Source organism: Pelophylax lessonae (assembly GCF_965119305.1).
Source record: "Pelophylax lessonae genome assembly, chromosome: 1".
In the NCBI taxonomy this organism is placed as follows: domain Eukaryota; kingdom Metazoa; phylum Chordata; class Amphibia; order Anura; family Ranidae; genus Pelophylax; species Pelophylax lessonae.
Genome location: NC_138768.1, coordinates 599,607,589 through 599,620,448, shown reverse-complemented (window position 1 = coordinate 599,620,448; position 12,860 = coordinate 599,607,589). Strand labels below are relative to the sequence as shown.

The 12,860-nt window shown below is 38.2% G+C and overlaps 1 protein-coding gene across 1 annotated transcript in view; it reads right to left on the bottom strand.

Annotated features, from left to right (window-relative positions):
* BANK1 (B cell scaffold protein with ankyrin repeats 1) overlaps positions 1–12,860 on the bottom strand; it is a 530,319-nt gene that overhangs the window by 389,530 nt on the left and 127,929 nt on the right. The window contains exon 4 of the mRNA XM_082243568.1: positions 5,993–6,134. Coding sequence (XP_082099694.1) covers positions 5,993–6,134 — 142 coding nt within the window. The remainder of the gene's footprint in view (positions 1–5,992; positions 6,135–12,860) is intronic.

Genomic DNA, 12,860 nt, shown 5'->3' with positions numbered 1-12,860 from the left:
AGTGAAAAACACTAAACCGTCCAGGAAGAGGGGTGAAGAATCAGCCGTTCGGCTGACAGAGTGTCTCTGATGAGGCGGGGACAAACACTGAGGCATCCCGCAATATAGCCACACAGACACACACTCTGCATAGTCCCCGAGAAACGGCGGGGCATTCAAACTACCTGACACCCCTCCACCAATGCTGCAAACACAAAAAGGAGATATACTCTGAAAAAACCCCCTAACCAAATCAATGACCCGCTGAAACCTGACATTCCAGTTTACACCTTGAGAGGGAAGCAGTTAGAAATCAAGGCAATTGCCGATCCAACCACGAGTCATAGAATGGACTCGGAGTAAAGGAGAGAAAATACTGCCATAACCTCGGATTGTGTAAATACCTTAAGTGGAGAAGTAACCACTCCAGCTACCCAACACCCCGGACCCCACCCAACCTGCTTTTTTCAAGCAAAAAACTACTGATTAACAACTTCCCCCACAAGTCCACAGACACACATCATAGGAGAATATAAAAACGATGTACATCGCCAGAATGATTCAATTTTGATTATTAATACCCTAATGATGTCATATTATGCACCGGCCGGTACCTTGTTAAATGTTTAATGTTTTACGTTGTATGTCTTGTTTTTTATGTATGGTTTTTGTGTTTATACTGGTCACATTTAAAAGGCTGAGCCTATATCTGTACGGAAATGTACTAAAGATAATACTATTTCACAATAAATTGCTATGTTTACTTTTTACGTTTGAATCCCTATATTTTTGCACTGACCATCTAACCTACCCTTAGTTCTGACACCTGAACAGAACACCTTTTGTATACTGTACATGGGCAGAGGAAAGATGGTGGAGTCAAGGGCGGAGTCAGGGGCATGGCAAAATTAGGTTTTGCCTAGGGTGTCAAAAATCCTTGCACCAGCCCTGTGTGAAAACATCTTTTCATTTTGCCATTATACCGATTACTGATATTATTTTTTTTTTATTTCATAATACCTGAGCTAGCTGCTAAACAAAGTTTATAATTATATTGTCAATAAACTTCTCTGCAACAAACTATCCAAAGTGCAGCATAAGCAAATTTGTTGTACCTAAAAGTATAAATATGGAAAAAAAGATATAAAAATGATGAACTGTAAGCAATAAACTCAGATTAATTGACATGTTTTCTGAATTATTTACACATTGTTTTGGTAGAGATGAAAAATCCTTCAGCTGCACTGAAAAATAAAGCATATCTAAGCAGATTTCAGCTGGAGTAAGTCATTTTAAGCTCTACCAAAATCTGCTATTGCACATTAATGTAAGTGATACTTATAACTTGAACTATATTGTAGATAAAGAAAAACTACACTTGTTTCAGGACATTTTGATTAACTTTTTTAAGTTACTCTTTTAAGCTACTTTATATTTTTTACTATTTATATCAAATGTTTTACTTGCAGATCAAAGTTTTTATACAGCATACACCAATGACTATGGTTTTTCAAAATATTATGGGTTTTATATACAGAACCATGAAAAAGTATTCAAACCCCTTGACATTTTCCACATGTTGTCATGTTACAACTAAAAACGTGAATGTATTTTATTGGGATTTTATGTAATAAACCAGTGGCACATAATTGTGAAGTGGAAGGAAAATGATAAATGGTTTTCAAAATGTATTTTTACATATAAATTAAGTATTACAGTATATAAGTGAAAAGTGTGGCGTGCATTTGTAATCAGCCATCCCTGAGTCAATACTTTGTAGAACCACCTTTCGCTGCAACTGCAGCTGCCAGTCTTTTAAGTTATGTCTCTACCACCTTTTCACACGTAGAATGACATTTATGCCCATTCTTCTATGCAAAATATCCTAACCACTGTCATATTGGATGAAGAGCTTCTGAACAGAAATTTTCAAGTCTTGCCACAGATTTTCAAATGAATTTAGGTCTGGACTTTGACTGGGCCATTCCAACACATGACTATGCTTTGATCCAAACCATTCCATGGTAGCTCTGGTTGTATGTTTAGGGTCGTTGTCCTGCTGGAAGGTGAACCTCCGTCCCAGTGTCAAGTCTTTTGCAGACTCTAACAGGTTTTTTTCTAAGATTGCCTTGTTTTTGGCTCCATCCATCTTCTCATCAACTCTGACCAGCTTCCCTGTCCCTGCTGAAGAAAAGCATCCCCACAACATGATGCTTCCACCACCATGTTTCTCCGCGGGAAGGTGTGTTCAGGATGATGTGCAGTGTTAGTTTTCTGCCACACAAAGCGTTTTGCTATAAAGCCAAAAAGTAAAATTTTTGGTCTCATCTGACCAGAGCACCTTCTTCCACATGTTTGCTGTGTCCCCCACATGGCAAACTGCAACCAGGACTTCTTATGGCTTCCTTTGAAAAATGGCTTTCTTCTTGTCACTCTTCCATAAAGGCCAGATTTGTGGAGTGCATGACTAACTGTTCTGTGGACAGCTTTTCCCACTGAGCTGTGGATCTCTGCAGCTTCTCCAGAGTTACCATGAGCCTCTTGGCTGCCTCTCTGATTAATGCTCTCTTTGCCTGGCCTGTCAGTTTAGGTGGACGGTAATGTCTTGGTAGGTTTGCAGTTGTGCCATACTCTTTCCATTTTCTGATGATGGATTGAACAGTTCCATGAGATGTTCAAAGCTTGGGATATGTTTTTATAACCTAACCCTGCTCTAAACTTCTTCACAACTTCATCCATGACCTGTCTGGTGTGTTCTTTGGCCTTCAGGATGCCGTTTGTTCACTGAGGTTCTCTAACAAACCTTCTGAGGGCTTCACAAAACAGCTGTATTTATACTGAGATTAAATTACACACAGGTGGACTCTATTTAATAATTAGGTGACTTCTGAAGGTAATTGGTTCCACTAGATTTTAGTTAGGGGTATCAGAATAAAAGGGGCTGAATACAAATGCACGTCACACTTTTAAGGTACTTATTTGTAAAACATTTTGAAAACAATTTATCATTTTCCTTTCACTTCACAATTATATGCCACTTTTTATTGGTCTATCCCATAAAATCACAATAAAATACAATTACGTTTTTGGTTGTAACATGAGAAAATGTGGAAAATTTCAAGGGGTATGACATTTTTTTCAAGACACTGTAAAAAAAAGCTGCAGCAATAATCCTTTCCTTTTAGAGTACTTTTCTCTAAAAGAAACTCTAGAAATCCATACAGAGTAAGGAAGTAGTCAGGAAAATTAACTTCCCTGACTGTGTGTGTGTAATCTGACATTCAGCTACTGAGCTTTGTAAACTGGGTAAAGCATATTTCAGCAAAGCGGTGAAGATCCTTGTGATGTATCTGTTGGCTGGGAATCATAAATATGAAAAGTTTGTGCAGTTACATAGGGGTGGATTTACTAAAACTGGAGAATGCAAAATCTGGTGTAGCTATGCATGGTAGCCAATCAGCTTCTGACTTCAGCTTGTTCAATTAAGCTTTGACAAAAAACCTGGAAGCTGATTGGTTTCTATGCAGAGCTGCACCAGATTTTGCACTCTCCAGTTTTAGTAAATCAAGCCCATAGTTACATAATTACATACACTATATTTTCAAAAGTATTGGGACACCTTCCATTACACGCACATGAACTTTAATGGCATCCCAGTCTTAGTTCGTAGGATTCAATATAGCTATAACAGCTTCAACTCTTCTGGGAAGGCTGTCCACAGGGTTTAGGAATGTGTCTATGGAAGTGTTTGACCATTCTTCCAGAAGCACATTTGTGAGGTCAGTCGCTGATGTTGGACAAGAAGGCCTGGCTCACAGTCTCCTCATTCCAAAGGTGTTCTATCAGGTTGAAGAGTTGAAGCTTTTATAGCTGCAAATGGTGGGCCAAGTCAATATTGAACCCTACGGACTAAGACTGGGATGCCATTCAAGTTCATGTGTGTGCAAAGGCAGGCGTCCCAATACTTTTGACAATATAGTGTAGCTAATCTGGTTTAGAAAAAAACACAAGTCTATTCATTTCCACCAACAAAGAAAAAGAAAACATAACTTTTTTTTCTATGTCCAGAGCATAACACATACAGAGAATACTGTATATCCAAAAACACAATGCAGCTGCTTATCTTCCCTGCTTCTACAGACTAGTCGATAGATCTTTTTTTTTTTTTGTCAGATATTTTTATTTAAAAAAAAAGGCTTTTTATTTTATTTGTTTCTTTTCTTTATTTAATGCAGTAACAATATGTTATGCATACATTTTTTAGGGTGTATGTCTAGGCACTACCTAAATTTACCTTCAAATCTCCTTCTCTACAGCATGCTGTAGCATGAATATTTTCTTTTACCTTGTTCCTGTACCAAGAAATGTGTTTATTACTCCATGACATCATTATTAGATGTGATAAGCTCTTGAAAGAGCAACTTCCAATAGGTCAATTACTACTGATATAAGCATGAGACTGGAACTACACCTGCCAAGAGCCCTTACCCTAAACACGTTGTGTGGGCAGGCATTTTGGAGTTAAGATAATAGCAATACTTTTTCTGGGATAGAAATAAATATATGAATGTGGAGTGCGGCAGAGAGGGATTAGAGATAGGTGGAGTTCTGTAATTCAGAAGGCAGGGCTTACAATGCAAGGTTGATTTTATCAGTAAGCAATTGTCACTAGCTAATTATTAAACAGGTGCAAGGGTAGAAGCAATAATAATAATAATAAAAACTATGCATACATTGCAGAAAAATGAACTCTGCAGTCTGCATTAACACGGACTCTTCACAGCAATGTCTCTGTGACTCAATGGAGGTAACATGTGGCTTTATAGCATAGTATCTAGAAGACACTTTCACAACATAGACTCAGACTGGGAATTATTACTTCAGGAAAACAGTACAGAGAACAGCTACTTGTTATACCTCTGGTAGCAAAAGTGAACACAGGTGAACAGCTGGAGGGATAGGCCCAAGGACAAAGGACCACCCACTGGACCAAGAGTACTCTGGTAGCACACACCAGTTCTGACAATGGGGGGCTTCTTACCTGGTTGTGGATCACTTCTCCACCTACCTCTGCCTTTTCAGGCGTGGCCTCTCTGAACTGCCGATAGAGGGAAGCTGAGGAACTTATCTTCCCTGGGCATATCTTTGAACTCTGCGTAATATGGAGTTAAAGGGCCTGCACCTGCATCTGAGCGTGATGAGCAAAAGGATACTCCACTACAAAATTATAGTGCAGCAAAGGCACTGAGCTGTCAGGAGCCTATTTTTTGGCAGGTCAATGGGTATTTTTGACATATACTTTAACAATAATTTCAGGGCAAATCATTGAGCCCCAAAAATAAAAGTTTTTGGTGATTGGATTGGTATTTTACACCAAAAAATTAAAATTTTGACATAATTAGCCCTCAATATACCTATTATTTTTATTTGTTATTTACATATATAACATTTTTTTAACTTACACATTTAATAATTATTAAAATATATGTCCCTCTGTGTTGACTAGGACATATAGATCATGTTTCCCTAGAGATAACTTCTTTTTACAAATCTGTTCCTAATTGTACCTAATAATACTTGATTATACATGAAATACACATTTTATTGTTTGTGGCAGCGCATTTTGTTATTTGCTTGTTTTATTTTAAGAGAATTCCCTATTGGAAAAAAGCCCATCAGTTGTGAGCCTAAAGAGATACAGTACTTTGCATAAGCTAGATAGTCTTGTGGCTAAAGCTACCTTTCAGTTCGGCTGCTTGATTTATCCAAAAATATATCTATTTACACGAAAGCTCACACTAACATTGCATTAATATTTTCAGCCTAGCTATTACATCTAGATAAGAATGAGTTAAGCTGAACCTTTCATAATGTAAAATGAAATGGAGTTATAAGTGTCAATTGATGCCAGCACTGTAATGCATTCTGTTCCTTATACTTAATGTACGTACAGTATATTCCAGGAAAACATTTGGTCATACAGTAAAGATTGAATGAAGTTGCCATTTCTTACCCAGAGCCTTTAAACACAGTATCTTGTCATTCCACTGCAGTGGTTTTCTCCTAAAAAACTGATTTTCTGTACAGAATTCCACTTCAATATTTGCATTTTTGGGCATTTCATCTTGTAAAACAATAAATAATTCACCTGGATTCTAAAAGGAGATATCAGAATAAATGATGGTAATACACATCAAAGGAAAACACGGAAAGCACATTAATTGTCAGTTGACCTATTAAAACATACTGTATGTAAATTACACCATGTGCGGTATTAGGGCTCTTGCAGTTGCACACAGGTGACAAAATACAGCATTTTTAGGCTTTCCGCATTTTTTTAACACAAGTTCATTGATTTCTATGGACCAAAGCATACAGCTGCTTAAAGGTCTGTAAGGTTCAGTTCACATATATGCAAATTTGATATGGTTTTAACCACATCCAATTTGCATAACATGTGAATCGGACTGGCTTTCAATGAAGCCAGTTCACACATGTCCAGAGTGGCTGCGGTTCGTTTCCTGAAAAGGGTCCTGTGCGATTTTGGGTCCGGTTTAGGTGTGAATTCAAGTAAAAATTTGCACTTGAATCGCACCTGAACAAGGGAACAAAACCGCACCAGACTCAGGACTGCAAAGTGCAGCCGGACATGTATGAACTCAGCCTAATGCAGCACTGTGTACAGATCTTATCTACAAAGCTCCTAACAACAAAGATGAAGAGTACGTATCTACAGGTATCTGCAAGTATCAAAGTTGAATACAAATGTATTCATTCATTTAGATCCAGCGTGTACATGAGACCATAACAACTTGCCACACTGATGTTTTATTGAAAGCATATTTACCCCCAGGATTTTTCCCTTTATTATCACTTGATAATTCTGAAAATCCCCTATCCCTTTGTGTCTACGCTAAATTATCTATTGTATCTAAGGAGGAAGCCATGACTGTCATACAGGGCTGGACTGCAAACAGGATTACATTTATTCATATCCAAAACAAGAATGTTTGTGCTTTCTTTTTAGCTCACAGAAAATAACAAAAATGCTGTATTTCTGGAAGAATCAACAGATAATTTCTATACTTGCTGAAAATGCTCTTAATCCAAAAATTAAAAATGAATGCAATCATTACATCTATAGACTGATAAGCTACAATATTTTATACTTTTTTTTGTCTTTTAGGTATATAAGCTTTAAATCCCCCCAAAAAAAAAAAAAACCCTAAGCTGATATCAGTAATACTCACTCTAACCATTAACCTGACTTTAAAGCTTAACCCTACAGTCACCTGAGCCCTAAAACATAACCTAACTCCTAAAGATAACCTTTAACGCATAAAGTACATTTGTCAGTTCCATCTAAACTGACCTCATTACTAAAAAGCAGACACTTCGTGGTCCCTAGCACATGCTGTGTGAGTCTTTTCATTTTGCCTAATGTTGTTATAAGTAAATTTGACTCTTTCTTTAAGCATTGATGGATGCCCCTCCTGCCCACACCCTAAATCTTTCAATTGGACCATTAATTCGATGAACTGACTTTTTGGCCACTAAGGAGTACAGGATGGGGCGATCCAGAACTCTCAAACCTTCTAGGGAGCAATGAAAGTTTTATATTACAGAGATCTAATAGTCAGGGCTTCCAGTGGACTTAGGAGACTGTCAATGGTAGATGCAGAGACTACTAGATGTCTACTTTTACAGTGCCAGTTTAGATTTATGCTTAAAACTGACCAGTTAACTTTATTACCCCCAATATCAACTCTTACCTCTAACATTCACCCTTAACATGTCACTTAAAATTAACCCTTAACACTATCAGTTAAAATCTTAACACTACTATGAACTATATAAATATATATATTTATGTAATATATATAATATATAAATATGATAAATTTATATCTATTATAAATATATATATATAAATATGAACAAAGCATATCCCTCTATAGTGTGTACTTGTCTCAATTAAGAGCACTAAGTGTCATTTCTGTCTGCTGCTTCATTCCTCTGCTATCAGCATGAAATCAATTCTGACAAGTTCTCCTGACAACCAAGAGAAAATGGTGACAGGGGAGGGATCTCCAGCTGATTGACAGCATCAGCTCTGTACTTGTGTGCTGTGTGAAGGGTGGGGGAGGGAGATGTCCCTTCCCTCCATTCAGCTCTTAGACCTCTCCTCACTGAGCTCTGCAGAGTGTAACTTCAGCTCTCTGCCCCCTTTTTTCAGAACTCTCAGACAAGATGATAAAGTCAGCACTTTGAACAGATGTTGAAAAGAGAAGACCGTAGATCAACAGGTACAACCTATGTAGGAGTATTTGCTTCATCTCTGTGTATCACCTGAGGTCAGTCACTTCACTGAGCATATGTAAAGCTTTACAACCACTTTACATCAACTCTTAAACAAATTCTTACTGCTAAGAATCACACTTACCTAGGTGGATGTAGCATTGGTCTGATGCTGCATCTGTCCTTTGGCGCCTCTAACACTGAGAACCGAGCAATTGAACACCTGAGCAGAGAGCTGCCCCCCCCCCCATACTCACTTGAGCACTGTGCCTGAGCAGCCAGCTCAGGCTCTCAGCAGGCCGACTCTATTGTCGCGATCTTGCCCGGGCTTGGACCGGCTCTGTGGCATTAGCAGATTAGCAGACAGCGGACTTCAGCCCACTGTCTGCTTAAAACGTGTCACAGGAGTGCAGAGCGAACTGCACACCTATAAACCACAGGAGAAGTACAGCCAAACAAACTGTAAATCAATAACACTAAAAGTTAACTCATCTGCACCAAAATGTTTCCATGCCAAAATGTTAGGGCCAAACAACACTGGTTGACATTTTGTTTACCAGTGTTTCCTACTATATCTCATAATCTCTAAACCTGGAGAGTTCAAAATGCAAGGTGACTCTCAGCTGGTTTCTTAGATAAACTATGAAACTGTTAGAACCCATATTAGGTTTTCCTGCTATCTGGGGTTTTATTAGAGAGATTTTCCCTCACTTTCTGTTCTGGGGGCAACATTTTACTAGACACGAAGAAAGGAAACATCTGCACCCAGGAAACAGATATCAATGAAAAGCTGACAGAATTTCTGGCATTCCTCTATTTAACTAAACTGTTTTCTAAAGACTTTTTACTTTTGCTTGTATATCTGTTGGAGAGATTTCCCCTCACTTCATGTTTTGGGGAAAACCAGACAGGAAGTGAAGGAAACTCTCCAATGGATTTCAAAATAAAATATTGTTAATTGAGTTTGATCATTTTTAATAAGTAAACAGGACTTAAAGAGTTCAGAAGTTAGAGCAATATCTTTGAGTGTTAGTTCAGTAAATAGATACTTAACAATTTTATTTTTTGCATAGTAGAGAGTATTCAGCAAAATGAATGTTCACTTAGCTTAATAAATACTGCAAAGCTGTATTTCCCTTGAATACAGAATTATTTGCAAGGGACATAAATATATATAGATTTTTTACATGCACAGGATTTGGATGATTGAATTGAACATAGCATTACTTTAATTACTAAGCTCATTGTGTTCATATAGAGCATTCACTGCAGCAACATCTAAAGAAAATCTAATATACTGAGCTGTCATTGCTGATCTCCTCCTGAAAAACTAGAGACTGGTTGTTTTGTTGATCTTCTAGTTTCAGAACTTTATAAATCACTGACCTGGAAAAAAAACTTCAGATCATGATAGTCCGAGAACTGTGACCCAAGTAAGGGGGGCAGAATGATTGCTGGCAACTAGCATTTTCAGAAGAAGAAGAGATCAGCAATGGCAGCCTCTGCTTTTCTCAAGAGAGGTTTGCTTTAAAGTGGCCACACACAGCATATAAAATAGCAGTTCTTTGAAGTTTTATAATTGGGCTGTGGCTGACACAAGTATAGTCTAGTCAGGGGTGTCCAACTTATGGCTCAATGTCCCCCATGCAGCCCCAAATGGTTAGGAATGCAGCCCAACACAAAATCCTAAAGTTACTTAAAAATTTTATTTTTTTGCGGGCAATTTTTTGTAAAAGTGAATTTACTGGCCTTTCATAAGTTTTAGCTTCCCAAAGAAAAAATATCCCACTCTTCGCAATCACCCCTTATTTATGTCACCATTGTTCAGCAGCACCTATGTTTGTTAGCAACTATTTTCAAGGATGAAGCACACAAAGGGCAAAATTAGAACCAAAATATCTGAGCACCTTGAGAAGTCATTGAAAATTGATACTACGTCCATTAAACCAGATATTGATGTGATAGTTTATCAAAAACAGTGTCAAACCTGACACTTGTTTTATGTTGCACTCTTTTACTTCTAATAAAAAATATTAAAAAATATTAAAAAAGTATATTGTTATTAATATTACAAAATATTACAAAAAAATATTTTTTTTTACTCAGATAGGTACTATATCAGTGATCGTTAACTTGTGATCTGCACAACTTTTTCTGCTCATCAGCTGTCCTTATTTTTAGTGTATTTTTATGTATCCCAAGACCGTTCCTCTACTTCCAATGTGGCCCAGAAAGGTCAAAAGGTTAAACACCCCTGGTCTAGTCCCAACTTTCCTCTGAACAATTATCCAGTGGAACACTCCCACTGAAAGGTCTGGAAAATCCCATTGCATGAAAATTGTACTGCAACTTACTGTACAGTTATCAACCTGCATGCTTGGAGCAGGTAGATAGGATTACAATTATCCTCAATAACGGTATGCAGACACAAGTACACTACTGCCAAGATGCCAAGATCCAGGCTTGTATATACTGTGAATGTATGATGACAACATGTGTTTTTACGATTTCTACACCTCATAATCTATGGAGTGTTCATCATCAGTCATACTCTAGTTGCACATGATCAGGTTGGGATGACAGGACTATTTAAGGGTTGAAAGGTATTCCCAGTCTGGATGCCACTATCATTCTCACATTTTAGACCAGTGACCTTGGAAAACATTTTCATGGGAAGGTCTGGTGCATAGGTCTGGTGGTGTGCACATGTACCTTCAGAATTCAAAGCAGTAGGAGTGCTCAAAAGCTCTTGCTTAACCACTAGTTGCTTGGGACCCTTCCCCAAACCCAACAAAGCCTTATCATCTACATCCATGTTTAGTACTATTCTTCTCAGGGGTAGAACAAAACTGTCTCCTGGCTTGCTTTTGCAGTGCTGCTGCTGCTGCGGACTTAGGCTTAGATCTCGGTTTGGTTTCCATGCCTCAGATTGCCTCCCAACACCCCTGGGTTTTCATATGATACCTGTACCTTTTGCAGATTTCTCAGCTCTCTTAGCTTTTTGCTGAACTGGCCCACTCCCTTGCCTCTCAACAGGCAACATCCTGACTCCTGCATGGAGCAGTCCTGTCTCTTGAGTGGAGTACACCTATCTCCTGGCTGGAGCCATGATCTATGCCCAGGCCTATGATTGCAAGAGCTGTGCATGCTTTCACCCACACTCTATGGGTCTCTGGCAAGACCTAAATATCGGGTTAGAGGCTTCATCCCTCCCAATTCTCTTTGAAGCCTCTAAACTTCGGACCCCAATATGGGAGTTACAAAGCCCAGAGAGAGAAAATAATTTCCTCTTGTCAGAATCAGTATTTCAGAGCCCCACACTCTGCATTCCTGAGAATTCTGTGCCACTTTTGCCTATTCTTACATAGTGACAGGGCCTCCCGCTGTCACATTGGCTATATATTATGTGTCTGTACATTTGCTTATATGTCTTTATGCAGAGGAATGCAATGCAAAGCAAAAACTGCAGAAATGGTATAAAGCAAAGTACATGGAGGTATTTATTCATGCCTGTAAAGTGCTGATCTCCTAATAATTTCATAATCTATCACTTTTATGATCTCTGTGTTTAATGACTAGAATCCAACATGGTGATATTATTGTAATAAATGTTAGAGTGTTGTATATCCTTGGATCAGTTCCATCAGAATACTGATGTTTTACTCTGTTAATACATAGCTCAGCTGTCTTAATGGTTGGAGAGGCAATGGTTATGGGAATTTATAATCTGCACAAATCTGGAATAAAAAGTGTTTCCCTGTTAAATCACTAAGAAAGTACATGTTGTATGCAGATCATTGTGCATATACTGTATGTCTGTGCAACTTGTGATCTATCTAAAGAGTTTAAAAAAATAATTCCTTACTTAAAGTGATTTTACTAGTCTTTAATCAGCAAGGGAATCAATAAATAAATGTTTGCTTATTATATACTAATGGCCCGATAAATGGCTTTATGGGTGCATCAGATCATTTTTAATTACTCCCCCTAATTGGAAATTAAGGTGTGGATTTTCGCAAGGCAAATAGACTGTGCACTTTTCAAGTACAGCTGCACTCATTTTCTCCAGAGCTAAGTAAACATGGTAAAGCTCTGCCGATTTCCATCATCAAGTCATATAGTATGCAAGCAAAATTGCATTTTTTTAAAATTTTCCTTGCACCTGGGTATTCTTTACAAAGTTAAACTTCACCACATTCACTAAGCTCTGGGGAAAGTTAGTGCAATTGCACAGTCTATTTGCCTTTTTATAAATCCAACTCAAAAAGTTTAAACTAGATTACAGTTAGGTTATGGGCTTTTTTATTCTAAGACCGTTTCAAAAGTATATTTTATAAAATCCCTGGTGGTGCTGGTATACTCAATCTGTCCTCGTTGTTCCCTGCTGAAGATTCCCTCTCAAACTGGATGTTGAAAGGATTCATCCAAGCCAGCCCAAGCCCCAGCCTGAAGCAGAGCCCTCCCTAGACCTGAGCGCCCCCTCCTAGGCCACGGACAGCCTCCTCAACACTCCATCTTCCACTCAACTCCCCTGCTCGCCAGGCTTTTATTGCAGAGTTTTCTCCTGTTTCAGACCTCTTTAG